At 41.2% G+C, this 22,444-nt stretch overlaps 1 protein-coding gene across 5 annotated transcripts in view; it reads left to right on the top strand.

Moving 5' to 3' along the window:
- The window catches only part of fhod3b (formin homology 2 domain containing 3b), a 68,874-nt gene that overhangs the window by 22,745 nt on the left and 23,685 nt on the right, over positions 1-22,444 (top strand). For all 5 annotated transcript variants that reach the window (XM_062565408.1, XM_037455181.2, XM_062565407.1 and 2 more), the window contains exons 4-5: positions 17,764-17,831; positions 18,708-18,813. In XM_062565408.1, coding sequence (XP_062421392.1) covers positions 17,764-17,831; positions 18,708-18,813 — 174 coding nt within the window. The remainder of the gene's footprint in view (positions 1-17,763; positions 17,832-18,707; positions 18,814-22,444) is intronic.

The raw sequence follows: 22,444 nt of genomic DNA, 5'->3' as shown, positions 1-22,444 counted from the left end.
ACTAACTGTAGGCCTTGAAGGCATATCACACAGTACAGCGCTATGGATCTCAGCAGACGTCTTGAGCCAGCTCTTTTTTGTCTGTTCCACATCAGGCGAGCTGCCTCAGCAGGGCCTCAGCCTGCAGTGAGTGGAAATCTTTGGCCGGTGTTATCTTTGGAAAATGTCGAGTCCACAGAAACCCAGGCAGAGCACGGAGTCCAGTGTCAGCTAGACGTCCCGGGATCACTATTGCTAAGAAAAGATGGAGACACTGTGCACCAGAATGACGACGAGTTGAAGAAAGCAGTTGAAAAATGTTGTGCTGTTGTGGCAGAGAGGAAACGTTTCCTGCGGAGTTATTTGACAGCGTCCAAAAAACATCGAGGAGCGTTGGGCATGTATGATATGAGTGCTCCACGGTCCGACCACATGGGCCACGATTGGACATTGTTTTTAGTCAGCACATTAAGGGTCTGTGTTTGTCATAAAAGACTATGGGAATGTGGGACATTGAGCTCCACATGTGCAGGAATCCACCTCATTCTCCCTGTCTATATTGCCGGGATTTTTCCTTTCATAAAGGCCCCAACAGTCAGCAGGAGATCGCATGGGCTCCTACACATTGTACATGTTTCGGCGGGGCATGACAAATTAGCCCCCTGCAGAAATTCAAAATTTCTATGGATGTTTGTCTCATCAGAACAGCATGGCCACTTCCTGACTTGGCAAAACAAACATTCATGAGGCTTTCAGGCAGGGGAAGTTTCTCATCAGATTTATCCTCATGATGTAAGAATCTCATTATTATAAAACAATTTCATACTTTCTGAACATAACTTTTTGTACGTCCCGTTTCGGACACTGTATGATTAGTACAATATGTGATAACCTATATTCTATGTCTAACTCTCAAGTGAGTGGTATCAGTTTCTCCCCCAGGCACTACAGACCTGAATATTTTTTGAATGTCAGACCACAATTTTGTATATAGATTTAGCTTTCAAACATTACATCAAGTAATATGTTCTTAGACAGTAAATATATCCCTTGAACCATTCATTAAGGAATAAAGATATCAATCGCTGTTTCAACGATGACGACAAGTTTATACTTTTTCTATTGTAGTTGTGTAAGATACTGACAAAGTTATGCTCAATTTCTCAATCCAAAGAAAACCTCAAAGATGCTGGATTGAGTTCACCGTGTGCATAGCTAACTTGCAATGGTGTACTGTATATTTAATAAGAGACATTCGGGTAAATAAGTAACTCTGAATCTCTTTGGAGCACTGTTCCTCGATGCAGCACTTTCCATCTTTGCCCATAAGGAAGCATTTGAAATGTTCGAGGTGGGCAATTAACTGTGACTATTATTCTGATCACCATAAAACCAAGCGCTCTGTCACCTGATCCGCTTGCATGACTAAAATATCACACCAGCTGTGCTCATGATACAGTGGATATTCTCAGACAGATAAAGGGGGGTAATGAAAGAGTGACCTGATTATTAACAGAGGGGCTTTGTCATTGGTTATGTGGCTTTTAGGGAAGAGCTGAGCGTCAGCAGGGGGAATTGTGGTTGGGAGGCATCTCCACTTGTCTCATGCAAAGTACTGTCTTATGTAACTCATTTGCTTGTGCTTATATTAAGCGTAACCCCCGTCTGTTTTAACTTCTCAGCTGGTGACTTATTTAGAGTGTTTGCAACTCTGCTAATTTATTTTTTGATCTAACCAGCATATTTTAAATGGTAGACAGGTCTCAGTTTCATCTCACATATATAGCTCTCTCCATCTCTATATAAAAAAACCTCTATGTTGAGATTTTTAACCAATAATAGATCCCTTCTAAGATTTTAAACAAATGAAGGAGGCGTACATTTTAATTTCACCCAATCCATTGCTCCACAGCGCAGATCCTCATCTTACGCTTAAATTTGAACCTTTCTCTCCCTTTCATGATTATGTAAAGTAACATGTGTCTCCACTCTTACTTTTGCCAAGATGTAGCACAAAGTTGCTTACACTGCTATTCATGCCTTAAGTGAGGTAGTGTTTTCTCACTGCCTGGATGTGCTATGCCTGAGTATTCCACAACCCATTACATTTTGACATGAGGGGAAATCAGGTTGATGGCTTTACAGGATGTCCGAGGAATTTCGGTCATTCTCGGTAAAGCTCAGAGAAGCAAAGGCAGCTGAGATCTATTTCATTTAGCATATACGGTCTAAATAAGGCAGCTGTGCCTAACACATTGCTTTAACCTTTTCAAGGTTTTGTAGGAGCTTTTATTTCATTTTTTGTTCTGTTTAGATGAGGTACGTGAACCATTCAATGATAAAGAGTGTTTCTCCCTACACAGTAATGTTGTGATTATTATTCATCAGATAACAAAGACGAAGAACAACGGCTAAAAAAACTGCCAATATCAACCGTCTCAGAAGGACTGCAGCCATTTTTTAACATCTTCAATTCTCCGAGGAATGCTGCAATTCAAGTAGTGAGCCATGTAGATGAGGAGATTTGACCGTGAAGGTGTTGGAATTCACCCTGGTGTTCTTGGAACCGCTCTTGAATTTGTTTAGCTGTGTGAATGGGGGCTCTGCCATCTCTTAACACACTGAGGGAACAATACATCAAAAGGTGCACCTGGTCCTGTGAAAACAATTCAAGTACATCTTGGCGACACACTACAATGCAGAGCTAACAGACCTAATGCCTGGCATGAGGCGGCTGCAGATCAACACTGCTTGTCTGCATGTAGGTGAAAACTACTTAGAACACCATATGACTTTTGCCAGCGTTCTGTGGTGCCAGCGCATATGTCACTGCGTGTTGACTTTGGATACAGGCCTCCAATGAGTGATTTACAACTGGCATTAGAGCTGTTAATATCATCTTTGGAAGGGTGAACAGAGTTTTAGTTTGGAAAAGTGCTCATTTTAGACTTCACCTTTATTAAGCAACTGTCATGTGGCATTTCATCTCCAGTCAGGCAACTTAAATGTTTAGTTCATATCTTCAGTACCTTTTTGGAGATTCCTTTGTGACTGATATTGATTGCATTTTGAACGCACCTCTGAGGTGTCGCTATGTTTTTTTTTTTGGGGGGGGGGGGGGCGTTGAACGTACCAGTAAGCGATAATGAATATGATCTATATATTATTATATTTTTAACTCATTTTATTGTTTGTTACGGTTGTGGTCACATACTAATAGTTTCCATGAACTGAATAATACACTAGGATATCATTTTCCCTTGATCTCTGTTAGATATTATTCTAAACAGTATAATCTATTCAAACAAATACATGCATTTTTCTAAATCATAATGTGACATATTATCACGTCTGCATGGTTTCCTGTTGTTTATGTGCATGTGCAGTATATGGGTTAGATAGATAACAAACACTCACTGCTAGGAGTGTCGGCATAACTGTGTTTTTCTGTCTAACTGGGTGTTTAAAGACATTTCACCCAGTGCATTCTGGGATTGCCTCAAGCCCACTTGAAACAAGATGAGGAAAGGAAGGATAACTTGCACACTATATAAGCAGAGTGTGATAAATATGATTAATCTGCATCATTACCACCAGCAACTGTAAATTCAATGAAAGGTTTTCGGGATACCTCCCAGTATCAGTAAACAGGGGAGAAGGAAGCATGCACAGAAAGAGTTTCCACCCCAGCGGTCATACAATCAGCTGTACCAGCTCTCAACTTGGCAGCTTGGATAAACAGTGGAGGACTCAGTCTGTCCTCACTGTTAAACACGCCGACATGGATCACTTCAAACTCCATCAAGCACTTCCAGCCCACTCATTGGCCACCAACCAAACTGCTCATCATCCTCCTCTTTCCTCTCTTAAATAGGAATGGTGTTTTTTTTAAAACAATTTTTCTGGCACTTGTTGCATCTGTTTACATTAATTATATATGTTATGCAGACATGAAAAAGAAGCAAACACGCACTTGTTAAAAAAAAAAATCTAAACATGGATCTACAAATTACATTTGACTGTTGGCTGGTGTGAGAGTGCCCTGTGAACCGGGCCTGCAGCTGTCACACACACATGCAGACGTCCCTTTTCTCCTCTTCGTTCCTCACTGATGTGGCCCAGTCAGCCCAGAGACAAATGGGCCCAGACACGGAAGACATTAGAACCAGCTAAAAACAACATGTTAAGTACAGACTTGCTCTCCCACAATGCAAACACAAAGTGTTCACTATGCTGTAATTATACCCATTATGTCACGGACAGCAGGGGAGACAGTTTTCTTTATGTAAATGCTTATTTCAGTCTTATGATTTGGAGACATTTTGTGGCTTCAAGTGGTTAAAGTAGTAGTAAAACAAGTAATTCAGGTCAACGGTCAACATTATCTACTATTCTGCATCTAAAGCACATTGTCTTGTTTAATCTTCTTGACGATTGCATTGAGACTAAAGGAAGAGAGTGACCAAATCATTACATCCAAACTGAATATATTTGATACATTTTCCCCCATGTGTTCAAAAAATCAGTCAAAATGAGATGATGATGCTCGTAAATGTTATATATACATATATATATAACTCTAAAATGGAAACACGTTTTAACTTAAATGCGGTCTTAAGACGATGATTTGTTTTTTAAATTCAATTTTTAGTATTCATACTTTCAACAGTTTCAAGTAAAGTCAAATCATGTCATCTTTTCATGTGTAAATTATAGTTTTTAGCCACACTAGTAGTGCAGCTCTTGAAATATCCAAATCATTAAATAAATTGCCATGAAACTTTGAATGACTTGTATGGTCACCAAATATTTTATGTGAAATATCTAGACAACAATTGTATTGATTGCCTTGGAATTTGATACATCCATACCTGTCCCCTCAGGGGGCATTGCATTGACTTTTGATTACAAAATGATTTCTGGGAAGTGCAGCACAGACACCACAGGAATGACTTCCTGTCTACTTACAGATCAGAGATCAAACACGCCACTCTGACCTGAAAATATCACCAAGCCAAGTTGAAATGAACTAAACTGGTGTCTTTCAGTACAGTTGTTAAACTCTGTCCTTCAAATTTCCCAAAATGTAGAAAAGCAATAATAGAAAGAAAAAATAGAAAACAAAATGAATCAACCCATAATCAGACATATCAACACTAGTTCACAAATGAGACCAAATGAAAATTGTACTGGCATCACCCTGACATAGTAAACAAACATGTCTGTTTCCCCCTCTGGATGCCATTAGGAATGGTTTGTTGTTTGTTAAGTCATTGAACAAAATGTGTTATTTCTTCCCTTTCATACTTCAATAGCGAATGTAAATCATAGCACTCATTTACAAGCCGCCATTGTTCTCAGTTCAAACACAGCTTGTATTTGTAAGTGTTTGGTAAATTCTGCTCTGCTTATCTAACCTCCTCTCTTTCTAATCATGTAGTATTTAGAATATATACAGGTTACGTTGTCGCTGCTTGAATCCTGTGGCTTTTATAAAGAGTGCAAAGGCCGCTTTGAGGCCTTTATGCAATCCAGCTGGCTTTGTCCAGCACTTTTTCAAAGTTCCACAAGTATCTCAACCCGATCATCTCTAGGCATGAGAACAGCCAGGATTTTTCAAAAACATGAATAAGTTGCCCATATTAAACACTGAGATCAAGAAGTTGTTTTCATTGTAGTATCTGTTGTATACCGACTGATAAAAGTCAGTATGTGGTGAGTGAGGTTCCTGGAAACTGAATTAAGACTCATTTTGAATCTACTGAACAGTGACATTTGATCTAAATCAGTGAAATTGCACCATTCATTAAAGCTTTGCTAAAGCAGCTGGTAAATGTGACCTCAATTAAACACACACGCACACGTACACAGACACACACACACGCACAAAGTCACATCCTAAATCAAACTATAGTAATGTGCTTTGACCCTCAAACGCTGCTCGACAGGTGTCGCAACATTTAATGAGAACCTCATCCTTGCTTTATAACTACCAGTCCTCCTCATCCTTGTCACAAAGCACTAACCTCTGAATGTGGGTCAAATCTATTTTTGCATTTCTGACACACGGTCTGGAAAACACATAATGATATATCTGCATTCTTATGGCTTTTCCAGTCTCAATGAAACATTAGATGTCTAAAAATAAGCATTGAATGAATGAAAAGTTCCTTAGCAGAACTTCAGTCTATAGCTTAGATGTGTTAATGTACCTTTTTTTTAAAAGTTCTTCCTATATTCTGCAGCAGCGCTCAGGAGCTTTTTAGGAGGAGGGTTAGCTTTACTCCGGAGCCTAACCGCTACCAGGTGTGCTGGGAAAGATGTTGGTGAAAGTGGCACAGGGTCAATAGAGGGGTAAAGTTGGAGGGGGGCAAGGGAGAGCTGAGTACCAGAGGCATGGCGTTGCTTAATGTGGAAACATCAAACGGTTTGATTCTGGTACCGGAGCAGTAGGTCAAGGTGTCTGAACTTGTTATGGTACGATCATGCAGGGCTGTTGCCTGTTGACAGGCAGACCCAACACCACCCAAACCCACTTTTTCTTTAGGAGTTTAGGAATTTATGCGTTTCGTGTATAGTCATAAATATTATCGTCAAGATTTGGCTCCTAAATCTTAAATCTGGCAGATGTTTGGGGAGGCCATGGTCATTTAAAATGAAAGACAAATGAGAAGATTTACAATCCATTATGATCTCTCTACAATAAGCCCTATGGGGCAAAGAAAGAAGAGGTTTTCCAACTGTATAATCCAGTGTTTTGAAAAGCATCAGGGCTACACCCTGTAGTACTCCCACCTCCTCATGCAAACCATACTGCGAAGGTATGTGTGGTCATTCAGCGTGTAAAACGTTCCAAACCACCCAGCATTTGTTGCTCACCTGAGCCAAAATATGTTATGTCAAACAACTGTTGTTCACTGCCTTTTTTCTGGCGAATAATAGTCACCAAATGTAAAGAAACACAATGCAGACATGTCAGGGATGTGCAGTGCTCGTAGTAGTGAATTTAGCAGTCTCCTCATTTTAGGCAGCAACATTTTGACACATTATTATGTTTATACGTCACGAAAATGTAAATTTATCAGGAATCAAAGCAGTTCATATATGTTGTTACGGCCTTTTGTAATACCTAGGGGTTCAAGATGTAAGGTAAGATAGAACTAGATTATTTGTGGGAAAAAGGTGAATAGCTAGCATAGGTTAGTAATTGTCACATTTATTAACCATTGAGTTACCAGAGAGTAAATCAATGAAAGGGAAGTAAGGCCACCAGGGTCTCAAAAGGACAAAACAATAATCAAAACTCCACCACTAACTAGAGAATGAAGAGCTATTGAAATAAAGAAACAATACTGACCTATCTACCCAGCCAGCAAAAAGGAGAAAGCAAGAATCTATGATGATGATATGGATCTTTTTGCTGATCCTCTGATGCGTCTCAGGTCTGCTCATCAGGGACTGAAGAGGGAGGCCTCAAGACACACAAAGAGCCACTTGCATGCTAGCCAGATTAGGAAAAATAAGGTCAAACACATAACAAAATGCCATACATGTTCTGCATTATTTATATTAGCATATCTGCTTACATTTGTATGCAGAAAACCGATTCAAGAGAAAATTTGGGGCTTTTTCTTAAGAGCTGGAACAGGCGAACGCTGTAATGTCATCACATTGACCAACATTATGCAAGAGCTTTTTTTGGCATTCGTCTCTGCATATATAGATCCAGCCATGCATAAATCTTACCCCCTGCTGCGAAGAGAGCAAGGTCCTTCTCTTCTTTTTCCACCAGCTTTATTTCACTGGCCCCCCGTCTTGTTGGAATAGTTAAAACTGTTAACTTTGCTTCTCATGCAAACACTGTGAAGCTTGGAAAAATACCAGAGAGAGACCTCTAGGGGTTAGGATGATAAAGACTTTACACCCTAACCGAGATATAACTAATCTGAAAGCTACAATACATATTATTTGCCATGTCTGTCTAGGTTTTTTTAAAGGTTTTATTTATTTCATTCTATCTACTCTTGTACATCTGTACAACATCTCTTGTTTCCAGTCCCATTTGTCAGTACTTTTCCTTTAACTGACTTTTAGGAATATCTGACCTCTGCCTAAGACACACTTGGAAGTCCTGCAAATAAGATTAAAGTAAAATGAATACTCAGTACTCAGTGCCGGTGGACAGTGGATAAACTACAGTAACAAGATAATAAACAGTGTCAGAATGTGTAATTAGTGTGAGTATAGCTGCTTTAGCCATTTGTTGGAATTTAATCTAATATGTCATTACCTGGGAAATAAGAAAGTGGCAAAGGTAAACCTCTTGTTATGTTGGACAATGTCAGATTCATGCTTTAACTAGTAGATGCCACTATTCTGTAATTAGTCTTCGTATAAACCTCCCACTTATTGGAGTAACAAGAGGAACCATAAATCCACGTTGTCCCAACGCACGTGGTCCCTCCTTTGGATACATGAGTCCTGAGGCTGGGCTTGCCTCTTGTCATCCTCGTATCACAAATATATTTCAATTACTTTGAGGTATTTTTTGGATCTTGGCAATGTCCCTCCCTTCATTTCGTTGCACGACCTGTGATATGATGACTGGGTTGGGCTGAATAAGGTAAGAGAACACTTAACATTCTTTCCTGCCAAAAGATGGCTGATCCTCTGTAGTGCCGATATCCAAAACGTCTTTTTTATCCCATCAGAAATTGAGTGGGCCTTAGGTGTGCTTGCCAATCCCTCTCCACCTTGACACTGTCATGCTATAGGGATGCATGACTGGCTCCTAATGGTGGTTTTCAAATATCTTGGTTTGATTTATATTGTTAGGGCATGTTTGCTGAAACCCAGGTATGTCCCTCTTCAAAGCGGGCAGCAGTTGCCAGTAGAGCAGGCCTCAATTTACCCCTTTGTTTTGTGTTGAAGATACACAGGGGCTTGTTTAATTTTCCAAGCAGGCATATTTTTTAAGTTAGTCATTCTGGGAAGACATTGGTAAGTTTGTGAATCTGAAAAAAAAATAACCAAAGCACCAGAACTTCCTCTCTTGTTTTTCATTTAGCTGTGACTGCTTTTCTGTTCTTTCTCAGTCGGGGAAATAGATTTGCGAGTTGTAGACAATGTCATATTCTGACTCTCAGTCAGTCTCTGAGGAAATTATGCTTTATAAAGGGGATTTATATATTATTATAACTCTAAAGTACTGGCCGTGGTTAAATTAGCCCGTTCCAGGGTTGTCTATGGTAAAAAAAAGCCTTTGATTCCTCCACACAGCCGAACAGCAACTCGCCCTTGTGACAATGTGACAAATGAATAATTAAGAAGAAGCCCAGTGTATTGCCGAAAAAGGTAAACTAGAAGCCTGCTGCAATACACGAGTTAGCCAGGGGAAGATCAACAATGGGGTGTTGTTTATTTTCCCTGAGCATGAGATCACTCTATAAGAGCACACATACTCAAAGGGGGATTTTTGTGGTTCATTACAAATATGAGGCGTTCTGTATCTCTTTTCATCATGATATGGATTAATAACTATTGTGCGTATTGAGTTTCAGTTTTATTCAAATCATGTACACAGAAACAGGCATTGAGTTATCCTTGATTTTGTAACGTACCTCTGATGGCATTGTTTGGTCTGGGTATTAAAATGTAGATATATTATTTTTTAGAGCCAGGACTAGTACATGTTCAGCAACAGCGCTTGTAAAAAATATATTTTTATCATACGGCTGTTGACTGTACTCATTTGGCTTGCCAAGTAAATATGGAATCCTTATCTGCCTGCGCTAACACGAGTGAGACATTTCTGATATGATCCATGAGGAATAGAACAGCAAACACATCAGTCATTTGGCATTGTCAAGGATTTCAAATAGAGGGCAGTCAGTCATGTTGATTGTGAATTTGTTCCAGTTCGGCAAACAGGTCGGCCCAGAGGACAAAACATGTCTCTGAGTCATTGGACTATCTGTGCCATGCAGTGATTAGATTCATGTCAATGACACCTCAGTATGAAGCAGTATCCAAACAAAACACCTCCACAACTGCAGAGATAATGCACTATACAGGATGAAACTGTCTCCTCTCACCCGCTAGAAATCCGTCCAGCCTTATAACTATTTGGATTGGAATTAAAATACAGTCTATCAAAACCAAATATATCTCAAATTATAATTTTCAAATAATATATATATATATTATATATATATATATAGAAAAATCTGGGCTAGAACTACAACTGCGTCGGTGTCACTCATGCACACCATCATAGTCTACATGTGTGTTCATCATCACAGATCACTAAAGTATTATTTGTGCTCCATTTCATGTCGACCCGTATCTATTCAAGCTGGGTAACATTTTGATAAAGCTCATTCCTCATTGTGGTCCTCCTTAGATTCAATAGAAATCGCTGCACTATGACTAGGACGTTCGAAGGCCAGATTCAACCAAGGAAAGCTCACACACATGATGAACTCATGCGCTGGCTTGTTTGATGATGTCACTCTAGGTAACATCTGTGCCGGTCGGATTGTGGTTCTGGGTCAAAGATAGTGGCATACATGTTTTGCACAGCCAAGAAATGATTAGTGTTTGAGAATATTACACAGTGTGTGATAAAAGAGTGCTTGTTCTGTGAGGACTGTCCATGCTTTTACGATCCCACACTTCATCCTTCCCATACACCCTTGATTATATTCTACATGCTGTCCAATGAAGAAAAAAAAAACATGTTCCCTTTGCAAGATTTCGTTCTCATGCCTAGAGCAAGTCAAATATTTATATATGGATTTTTATTGCTGTTCTGTGAAAACTGTGCATCTAAAAAAAAAGTCAGTTTTTCAGGGGCTACAAGTTTGTTTTCAGCTTTGTGGCTGACAAAAATGAGTTTGGGGATTTTACCGAAAAGGTAGGTTGAGATGTTTATGTCATATAGGATCAACTCACCAACTCGCCGCATGTGGATTTATATGCTTTTCACTGAACTCTTATTTCTTGTGTTTTCAAAGTTCTATCTGTCTCTAATTGGGGGAAGTAATTACCATGGGTCATTATGTGTTGAGAGCCACACCGATGAGGGGGGCTGCTGATGGGACTGGATGTCAGGTTAACTAGATTGTGTCTTGTGCCTAAACCACCGACACACAGGTGCCAGAGGTCCTCTCCTAACTCAATGAGGAGGAAACACATAGTAGAAAAAAAGAAGGAAAAAAAAGTATAATTACAAAAGGAATTGGAGACTGCAAAGGATCCCACATGTGCATTAACTAGGTGTTTTGACAAAAAAGACTAGAAAGATAGAAGAGCTATTTTCCATCCCATTAAGTACAGTCCCAGCGTGGCCAGTAAGGAGACGAGACGGCGTACTGTCAAAGATGTGTGCACTTCCACATCGCTCTGCTTCCTATTACGACACAGAATCTAAAATAGATGTGGTCCCAGCAAAACTGTGTTTATTGGACAGAGTTTGCACTGGTGCATTTCCCCGCGTGTAGGGTTATTAGGAATAGGAGGGAGCAGAGTCAGTCGGATGCAGTGAGAAAGCCCAGAGTGAGAGGGGAATGAGCGGGTAAGGCACGAGTCACTGAGGTCATTGTTGAGAATATTTTCCAACCCTATTTTAGGCTTCATAAACCCACATAAATTGAGTGAAAAGGTTTTTGAATATAACAAACATAAAGTCTAAATTGAAAAATTGGCTTTGTTTACCTGTCTTTTATAGATAAAAAGATCAAATTCATGCACTTCACCCCTTTATGCGCGCAGTTAAATCTATTAAATGTGATTTAAACTCTCGCTCTTAAAACATCTGGTCCTGCATCTATGGCTGTTATTTTTACCGCAGTCAGAAAAGCTGTCTGACTGAAGCAGCTGCCAAGCAACACATGGGGAAGGGCCTCGATCCAAACTCTTCCAGCTAATATGCAGAGATTATTAGCGGAGAATTCACCTGCCGATTCATCACCGATCGGTTTCCACCGCTGTCAACAGCAGCTTTAGCTTCACGGGAACTTGTTTTAACTGTGGCGCAGCTGTCCTTGTCGCCACCCCTAACTAGACCCATTTCAATCCCCTAGTTCATATCTGTGTCAGGCTTTTGTCAGGTCGGCTGAATGAGGTCATGCCTTTAACCTGCTCTCCGCTTCACTGCCTATCTGTGTCAATGTTGGCCAGTGTGGGGAAACCCTGCTGAGGAGGTGAAAGGGAGCCGCTGGGCTCCAGAAAGCAAGAGAGGAATAAAGGGGGGGGGGGGGTTACTGGAGGATTCAGTCAGGGTCACCCCACCTGGTAGCTAAGGAATGACTCATTAGACAGGCAGGCACTAATGAAAGATTTGTCTGTCCTCACATTGGCCTTGCTGTCATGTCTCTCTCCTCATCTGAAATTCTGCAGATTCCACTCTCACTTTCCTCCACTGTTTCTGTCTGACAGTGTGAGATAATATCTTGACGGCTGGTTGGTGTACATTTTATTGAAGAGACTTTACCAGGACATAATTAGCGCTCGATGCCCTTTAAGTGCTCTGCGGAACATTTTCGGGCCTCAGGAATAATGAGAAGATTTATGGGGCAAAACAGTAGGACTTTGCTACTAGCTAACGCCTCCGAGCTAAAAGACGAATGCCACTGCTGCCTCCCAGGATGGGACTGAAAAAAATCATAAAATGTCAATGAAAGTCTTGTGTAAACACATCAATAAACACAACAATCCAATTTCCCTATTTAAATGAAGAGACAATGAGTGCCGTTGAGCTTTAGTGTTTATTGGAACAAAGCGGTATGTGGTATGCCTCCGTGTCGTATGTCTCTGCCAGGTTAGAGTGTCGCAGCACAGAAACCTGATCTCCCCGCTGCTCCCGTGGGACTTTAGACACCGCGCCGTGCGCCATGATATGCAGAGGAAGTTCAGGTAAAACATCCGTGAAAGAAATTGAGTCATGATGAATTAGCGTGGGTTTATTTGCATGTTCCTCACACTGCTATAACATAACATTTTTCATTGTGTGCCTTTTAAAAGATATAGAAATCATCAATATCCATAATAGCAAAACACATGGAGGCTGCACACATTTAAACAACATAGGTCCTGTGCTGTATGTTGGCTCTTGTCTGCTAGATTAAGCAGGGATTTATTAGTTATTTGGATGATGTTGATCTTGTCCCATGCCTTAGCTGTGTGCCTTCTCAGAGACTTTCACCCCCGTTGGGTCCATGCGAGACTCTCTGTGAGGCCCGCTCTCAATGACAGAGGCTTCTGTAGTCTGTGTGGCCTGACTCAGTTTCTCTAATCTAAACCATCATCTCCAGATGTCTCCCATCAAATCTTCCAAAGCATTTGATTAAACTCCAGCAACAGATTAATTAATGTCCTTACTCCTCTGTGCACTTTATGTGAGTGTGCCCATGTAATTGTTTTGATCGACCTTTTGATTGCGCTTAAATCAAAAACATTGTGAGAGTTATGTCTCATTCCTACCTGCATTCCTGCTTAATGATTTCCATCCAAAACCTATAATCTGCTTTATTGATATCCACCTTGTGTTTTTGTTCAGGGATAAAAAGAGCAAAAGAAACCCCAGTTTACAAACTAGAATGCTACAAGCCGACGCACATGTTGGGAGGTCTTCCACTTTAATTACTCGTGTTTTCTCTTCATAAATGTTGGAACAGAAGGTTTCTCTTACACAGTGAGAAAGGAGAAAGGGAACCAATGAGAAGGAAGCCCTCTTGATGTTGTTGTGCTGCTGCGTTTCGTGACTGCAGAGGGCCATTGCGCATACTGTAAACTCCAAAGCTTCTGATGAAATTACCAGGGGACAGAAATGAAAGATGGGTCCCTGTATCCTAACACATGACAGGCAGCGATGGTCACACACAAGACTGTGTTCTCACAGATGGATACAGTTAGTCTGAGCTCAGTCCTCCTGCTGTCCCCTCTCACAGAGCCTGTGGCCTCCTGTGGCACTGGCTGGGCCTGAGGGCCACGGTCTAGCTTTGACCAGACTTAACCTAGTTACACAACAACACCACCGGAATCCACCTGTTCTGTCCAGGCAGGGATGTCAACCAGCATCACTTCCAGTCAGAACTGAACTTAGTATCATTACCAAAATAAAGATTTTGCACAATACAGATTATATATCGTCGTAGCACTGTTTAACTTCACCTCCAACGAAACTATCAAACTCGGTGTTTTGTTTTTTGACTCATGTCAGTTTTCTAATTTCAACGGTCGGCTAAATTGGTGATGTCGGTTTTGGGCTGTTTCTTTATCAGCAAAACCTTGCTATCATACTGTACTGTATTTGTGTTAACCTGAGCGTCTCCTCATCCCACACGAAACGTTTGGATTTGATTATTCATTGCAAGACAGTTTTGTACACAATCACCGATGTGATAATATGGATCCCACCCCCCCTTCCATCTTCTTGCCTGACAGCTCCACTCCTGAAGCAAACACAGTTAAATTTACAGCCGTGTGTGCAAGGTTTTCCTGCCCAGCGGGGTCCTTGTGGGTTTCCCGGCTGTGCTTTGAATGTGGTTTATGTGCTCCGCCTGCGGTTCGAAGCATGAACGGTGGTAGTCATCCTTTACATTTTATGGCACTTTCTGGAAACAAAGTCTTGCAAACAGATGAGTCGCTGAGCGTTCTTGATTTGTCAGCAGATGGAAAATGTGAAAAGTTACAGGCTTTATTGGGGATGGGGTTTTTTTGCAAAATTATTTGTTACCCTTCTAGCACTTTACTGGTGGGGCTGGGTCATGGATTGAGATTGATACGCCGCGTTAAATAAAAAGTGACACATGACTTGCGCGAAAAAGCAATAGTGGAATGTACTGGCACGGGTTGATAGAATCAGAAGGTGTCCTGACAGACAGTCGTGGCCTGTCTGAACGTACCAGGCTTTCTCTTCGTTCCTCTACATTCCTGATGATTATAGAAATTTCACTACCACCTTTATGATTGTTATAATTATGAGACCATTACATCTCTGTAGCCATTCCAGCTGAGAAAACGTGAATTCGGGAGGAGAAACAGCTGCTCCCTATATGGTACATTGATACAACCCATAAAAAGCAAGACTCTCACTCTTTGGAGTCATTTCCCTGTCAGTAAAAGCCTGGGGGGAATGTCAAGATGACAGCAAAAAAAAATAGCTGCACTCGTGAATTATTTTATTTTTTGGTGATTTTTTCACTATAAACAGCAATTGTTTTGCTGTATGTAGCAATGATAACATGGTCAAATGGCTTTTTTCATTTTTACATTAGAAGGATATATATAAATCTTCAGCCCATAGAAATTGCCAATACGGTTTTGCAGCCCCCAAACTATATGTTTTAAACAATAAACTTCCTTTGTTGTTCTAGCCCTTGCCATGAAGGCCTAATATTTTCCATCCAGGTAAATTAACTATTAACTCAAAGTGCACTATGAGCTGTGGGTTTCACAAACATTTCCTCTAAATACATTTGTACCTAAGTTCTGAAGTCCTGAAGAGAGAAATGCAGGGGGAACATACTTTTGGGTGCATATCTGTGCCAAATGGTATGGAACTAATCTCCACTGAGCTATTTCTCATTAGAGATGGGCCTCCAGGAGGTGCATCGCTGTGTGGACTGGGAACGGGGACAGGAAAGGAACTGTCTGTTCCTGCAGATGGGCTCCATTTAGTGTAAGGCAGTAATAACTTTCTGACAGTTTTATTGAGGTAAATGGCAGTGGAACTGTGCATGGAGGAATTTCCACTGCCATGCTGTTGCTGATTAACACACACACACACAAACACAAGGACACAAGACACAAGTTTTATTCAAACCCACTGGTAGCCCAGGTGCTGATGCATCACTGCATCAACGGTTGTTCGGCAGAGCCGGGTGTAATTTATCGTTGAACGATGAATATTTAATGTCCAGAAGGAAGTGCAGTTACAGCTTTAAGAGGGAAAAGCGCAAACTGATTCAAGACTTGGGTTGAAGCGGGACCACAAATCAAGCTGGTTTGTACGGTGAAGGTGTGATGAGTAACCCAGAGTATCTTCCTCTGGCTCTTCGGTCCAGCGATCAAAGGGTTTGTCTGTTTAGAGATCCCTAATCTAAACTCCGAGTCATCTTCCGGTGGTGGAGGGCAACGGATGGGGCCCTACCTTGACCTACAGGGGACGTTTAAAAGCTTTAGCTGCTTTAAACATGATGCAGATTCAGACTAAATAGATGAATCTGTTTTCGACAAGTAAAAAATGTCAAACTGAAGAAGAAGTCCTTGTGCATAAAAGCCCAGGAAGAATAACAAGTACATGGTGTTGTTTAACCCCTTAGGGGTATTTCTACAGGAATGTATTCATTCATATATCACTGGTTTAAATAGAGTCACAGTGTTTGAACCAGAATGGTGATGATTATAAAACAGAATCAGAATTTGGGGGATGAAATAAATGACATAAAGTACTATTGCAAGTATTGGGTCAGTTTTGAAAAGGGATTTAAATAATGGTGCCGACTTGGCAACCGGGAGATATTCAGGCTGGGAGTTCCACATCTGGGGGGCCCGAGCCAAACAGCCCCGGTTACAGTCCCTTCCTGACATATGTAAAGACATAAATCACCAACATCGCACAGCTTCCCCTGGAAATACCTCTGGGCAATTTATTCCTAGTGGATGTTGCCAGTGACTGACTGTCCCGTAAAAGACCAACACTCGGCTGCTTATTATACATCCCAACCATGTACGGCACTGAGTGCACAAAACATTTAAAGAACCTCGTCTGCACTCCTGCCAAATACCGTTAGAGTCATAAATTTGAAGCACAACATCATCCAGAGATAAGGAACTCTGCTCGGTTTGATTTCAATATGCGACCTGGTCTAATGCGAGCCTTTTGACCGCATGTGGCCCAGCACCACGTACAGCTGCTTCACGTACAATGTGTAAATCTACCTTGCTGTGTTCATGCCATGTTTGTATGCATGCAAGTCTCCTGCCAGATGTTTGCTGACTAAGATATATTCATGTTATATCCAATGAAAAGAAGCAGAAGCATTCAGAGTGAGTACCCCACTGTGCTGCACTGCTGTGGATTGAGCTATACTGTGTACCGCTTTATCTGCAGCAGTAAAGAGGACGGTTTTGCTGAGTCAGCGAGTGTTCGCTCAGCAGTGATGAGTGGGCTAAAAGCAAGGAGCTCAACGCTGCCACTCCCTGGCAGACCCTACAGACTGCACACAGGGGGGAAGAATCATCAAAGTAGTTGCAGGGGATCGTTTGCCCCAATCACAAGCATCTGTCATAGATTATACCCCTCTGAGTCCTCTTTGGTGTTTCCATAACTGATTAATGGGTGTATTGTTCTTTAGCCATTGTGTTGGCTATTGGCTTAGGTTTCTGCCTTGACTTCGTATTATGGTAAGCTATTGAGACGACTTTGTCAGCAGGAAACATCCACTATTCACTAACTCTCTGCAGATGTGCTCTGAGTTGTTCCTACTGTTATTTTGCTCTCAGTATTACTTTTGTAGGACATATTTCACGTTGAACTTTAGGGGATAATGCTGCAAATGATGTGTGCATGAAGATGTGAGGAAGGGATTTTGAAGGAAAAATGTGTAGTTAAACGCGGAAACATCGTGTGATATAAGTGATACACTAAGACTATGGTTGTCAGTGACAATGTTACTGAATGTCTTGTCAATTTCATTTTTTCACTTTTTGTAGACAACAGTGTCGAGAGATACCATGTTTTTGACGGTTGGCTGACTTTTCCTTTCCTCTCTCCCACAGAGAAACTCTACAACTCAACTGGACGGGAGCTCCGGAGAGCCCTCTTTTCCCTCAAGCAGATCTTTCAGGTAATTATATATTTATATTTAGTCTTTTCATTTACGCTCTATCCATAAGAAAATATATTTTTACCGTCTCCAGCTAACGTATCCAGTGAATTCCACTGTGTTTTAGTTGTTTATGAAGAATGCCAGCATTTGTCAGTGTGTGAAGTATGCCTTTGAAAGTTCACACACACTAACATGCAAGAGCTATATGCAGCGTGCACACATGCACACTCAAACCTGGACACAGCAGTGTTTTCTTGGGTCAGCGTTGTGTTGCTCAGAGTCTGCCTTCGTGGCAGCTGTGGAGTGTTCGGGTCTGGTCATACTTCACACACTGGGCTGGCCTGGCAGCCCATAGAGGGGGAGGGTTAACCGGCAGTTGGATGGAAAAGAGAGCAATAGACGTTCATGCAGGCCCAGAATAGATTAGAATACCTCACTTTTTAAGCGTTGTGGGGATTCCATCAAAGAGTGAGCTGATTATTCTCTTTGTGGAATAAAATATCCTTCTGGCCTGAAATCCGTATTACTTTTCTACATTGCCCCTGTGCATTGTGCATGTTATATTCTTCCATAACTTCATGGATTATAGTAATATTATTAACAATTAGTATTGATTAATATTAATATTAGTATTATCAATGGGGGTGAGAGATGCAGGTGAGTCCGAAGCAGCAGGAGTGCATTGCTCATTTCACATGCAGTAGCTCTAACTGAATGTACACAAACAGGATTTTATGAAGGCTGAAATGAAAAACGATTTCATGAAACAGCAGGTCTGTGGGGGGAGGTTGAACTAAATAAAACATTATTGTTCAATAGAAAAACGATACAGTCTCTGGTTCTGTCTATGACGGCTGAGTATTCCTGTGTTTGTCCTTGACTTTTGTTTTTTAGGATGACAAGGACCTGGTGCACGAGTTTGTGGTGGAGGAAGGACTGACGTGTTTGATAAAAGTGGGCGCCGAAGCGGACCAGAACTACCAGAATTACATCCTCAGGGGTACGGCAGAACGGCAACATTCCCCATCCCCAGTAATCTCACTGCACACTTTCCTCCTCTACTTCCTCACACCTCAATTTTACAACACATGCTAATCGAGGATGTTATCAATCAATCCTGGAACACGTTTCCTTCCATAAACCTATCCAGAACCATATGTGTTTACACACACCATGTAAATTGATGATTGTGCTTGTCCACCTTCCGACACACACACCTAAGGTGTATAAACAAGCTAAAACGTGTGCCGCACATAATGGAAGTTCAGCCAAGTTTGGCAGCTGGTTCATTTATCATTCCCATGTTGATAAGGTGAAAGATCATATGGGTCAAGGTCAGGGAGGCGCAGGACCAGCTTTTTTCAGGGAAACCAGAGGACCAAAGGATTCATAGCACTCACTGCGAGGTCACTACCCTTTAACAGCCTGCTGTGAGGGGGCAGGTCACACATGCTTAAGTAGCCAATAAAAGTTCTGGCAGGATATTGCAAATCATGAAACTAATTTCCCCTCCTCTCCTCTGTTTTTTTAAAAACTTTCTTTCATTCATCTTTTTTGCTCAAGATGTTCCCTCATGTTTTCATGAAAATGTGTTGTCAAATATGTGTCAAGAAACTTGAGCAAGATCATCATCTGTTGTTTATTTATTTTATGTGCATTACATAATCTAACTGCAGACCAAATGAAATTCAGTCCAACTTTTGTGGTTAAGAGTTACAGATAAGACTACAAACATAGTTCAGACTGTTCAAAGGAGTCACAGTGTACGTAACCCTCGTGATTTGGAATGGACATTTCAATCATAGTCTGCCCCCTTTCATGTTCATTCAATTAGATGATGGATGTTCTTAAAAGCTTGCTCTCAAATTTTCCAACCTGTTCATGGTTGACCTTCTCTATTATTGCAAAGGAAACTAAGATCAAAGGGCAGATATCTGTAACAAAGTACTGATATTGCATGAGACAGTTTTAGACATGAATATGACCCCCCCACCCCTCCAGGGACTTCAGGTTCTGAAGTTTAAGGTTTTTTGCTCCACCTGAACTTGGCATTGTCCCTAACGCAGACAGATATATTGCATCGGGTAAAAGGCTAAAAGGCCAAAACAAGGATGCGAATGACAGGCTTTTGGAAACTTGAGCACATGTAAGAGCTGTTAGTGTCATTGCGTGGTGAATGACGAGACTCCTCCTTATTGTACTGGCTGTTTTTCCTTTACCTTCCAAATAATTCAGAAAAAACATCTGTGTCAGTGTATTTATCTATGACTCTATGAAATGTCATGTGGTAATTCATCAGTTCATCTCTGCAAACTCTGCAGTTCCCCCTCTTTAAATCTCTGCATCCCCATGAGCAACCAACCATTTTCCCAAAAGCCGGTTTGACCCGTTTTAACTCCCGACCAGGTGAGAAAATGTGGAGTAGCAGATTACGCTTGAGAGCACATGTCGAGCATATGCTGGTCTAATATCTAAATAAATGTAGATGCTTTACAGTCCAAGAGGGATAAGGATTTCCAGGGGGCAAATGTATCAGATTCAGGAAGTTTTCATACGTGCAAAGAAAGAGACAAAGAACTAACAGTAATTGTTTTGGTATCAAACATTGATCACTCCTTACAAGAGTTGTTTTACTGTCTTTCAAGTAGAGGCCAGTAAAGAAAAGAAAAAAAGTAGGAATGCAGCCTCTGTCTGGTGTGCATTAACAACCTCCCAACAAAACAGTCTGGCTCTCGTTCATGAAGAAAAATCAATCGTATGGCTCCTTCGCAGATGAAAAAGGCACAGGCACACGTGCACACCACTCTGCATTCATTTTACAAGAACAAGTTCCAAAGCCTTTTCTCTCTGGCACTTTGCCGTCATTGTAATAGGAAGTTCCTCCCTGCAATCTACACCATTTACTCACATTTTCATTCCTTCTTGTCAAAGCCCCGGAGGTGTCTGTGGCCAGTCGGTGCTCCATCAGTGATGTGGGGTATTTTCGGGGTCTGCATGGCTGGGGTCCAGCCCCTCTACGGGCCCCTCACACCTGGCTCGGAGGACTTCCAGGGCAGGACTTAGCTCCTCGGAGGCGTGTGTTTTTGGCCCAGGGGAAAGCCTGTATGCCTTTATCACCCCATCAGTAGGAAAGGGTGTGAGGTCACTTTTTCTGAGGTGCCTATGCCATCTGGTCCTCGCGCCTTACACTCAGTCATAGTGAAGTGCTGCAAACATACAGGGGGCCAAAGAGGTAATGAAGGGCTCATTAGGGATATTCTTTCATTCGAAAGATTTAGTCCCTTAATTTTGAACCCAGGTTTTTGTGAAAAAACACATGCAACCTGTTATTTGAGTAAAAGTAAAATGTCTTTTACAGCCATGCAAGCAGCAAAGAAATAAATAAATACATGTCTCAGTAACAAATAAGTCCTGACAGCACAGTAAGTAATCCAACTGCCCTAAAATGAAAGCAGATTGGGCCAAAGGTAAAAAAAAAAAAAAAAAGCTTCTGCTCTGAAACTCTGTTTCACTTAAGTAAGAAAAAGATGGAACTCATTATACTGAGCAAATGGGAGGCATGGTGGAAGAACAAATAACAAGGTTTTTCCTGGATCTTTGGTTCACTTGTAGAAATAACCCGAACAAAAGTAACAACTTTCAGTTGTTTTTAACTGTGAGAGTAGCAGAGAGTGGGGAGATTGAGAACAATTAGGGTAAACTTGAAGCAGTTTATTCCCTGCTTTGAAATGTTCATTGTTGACATTGTTGTCAGCATTGGGCTCTGTTTTTAGAAACACTTTCTCTGCTTGCACTTCTTCAAGCCCATGTCATTTCTGTCTGCACACAAGTTCAGTGGAACCTATTTTTTAAGTTTTGAAAATTAGGGAAGCCGTCCTATTTTTTTTTACCCCTTTGAGGGCCAAATCTCAGCACATACTGTATTATTTTGTAAATTCTGTAGATAAGCTTACATTCTGTAAGTTATAGGTGACTGTCCAGAAGTATCACTTAATCAAACATATGCCTGTATTTCATTTGTCTCGTCTTTTCCCCTCTTCCTATCTGTCTCTCTCTCTCTCTCTCTCTCTCTCTCTCTCTCTCTCTCTCTCTCTCTCTCACCTGCTACCATTTTCACATCCTCTGTTTTTAATGACATGGCAGTTATGATGCCATAAATTACAGCACCTTGACAACCCTGTTTCCAGAGGGAGCTGCTGGTGGGTAGCGGGAGATGTGCTCTAGTCAAGCATTTCATGGCCTCTTAAACTGTCTGGGAGGTGGAACTGCTCCAAATGCAGCGCTCAGTCGAGCTTTTAGTGTCACACACAGCAGTCATGAGAAGAGCAGCCTTTTTCAGTGCACCTGGAACACATGACTCCTTTGCTTAAAATGTTTTTTTTCTCTTCAGGGTTTCTCCGTATGGTTGCATTACATTTTACATGTAGCTGATCAGTAGTAGAGAACTTCCAAAAGTGTGTATCACTGCAAACAAGCACAATAGCTTCTCAATTACTGTATTCACTCCTGTAGTAAGTACATTTAATGGGTGAAATCAGCTGTTCTGCGCTTTGGAAGTCGGATTAAAAAGTTACAAACCATTGGACCTCATATGCTCAACAGAAAGAACAGACATTGTAGGACCATCAACC

Source organism: Pungitius pungitius, chromosome 11 (genome assembly GCF_949316345.1).
Source record: "Pungitius pungitius chromosome 11, fPunPun2.1, whole genome shotgun sequence".
NCBI classification, from domain to species: domain Eukaryota; kingdom Metazoa; phylum Chordata; class Actinopteri; order Perciformes; family Gasterosteidae; genus Pungitius; species Pungitius pungitius.
This window is presented reverse-complemented; position numbering and strand designations above follow the sequence as displayed.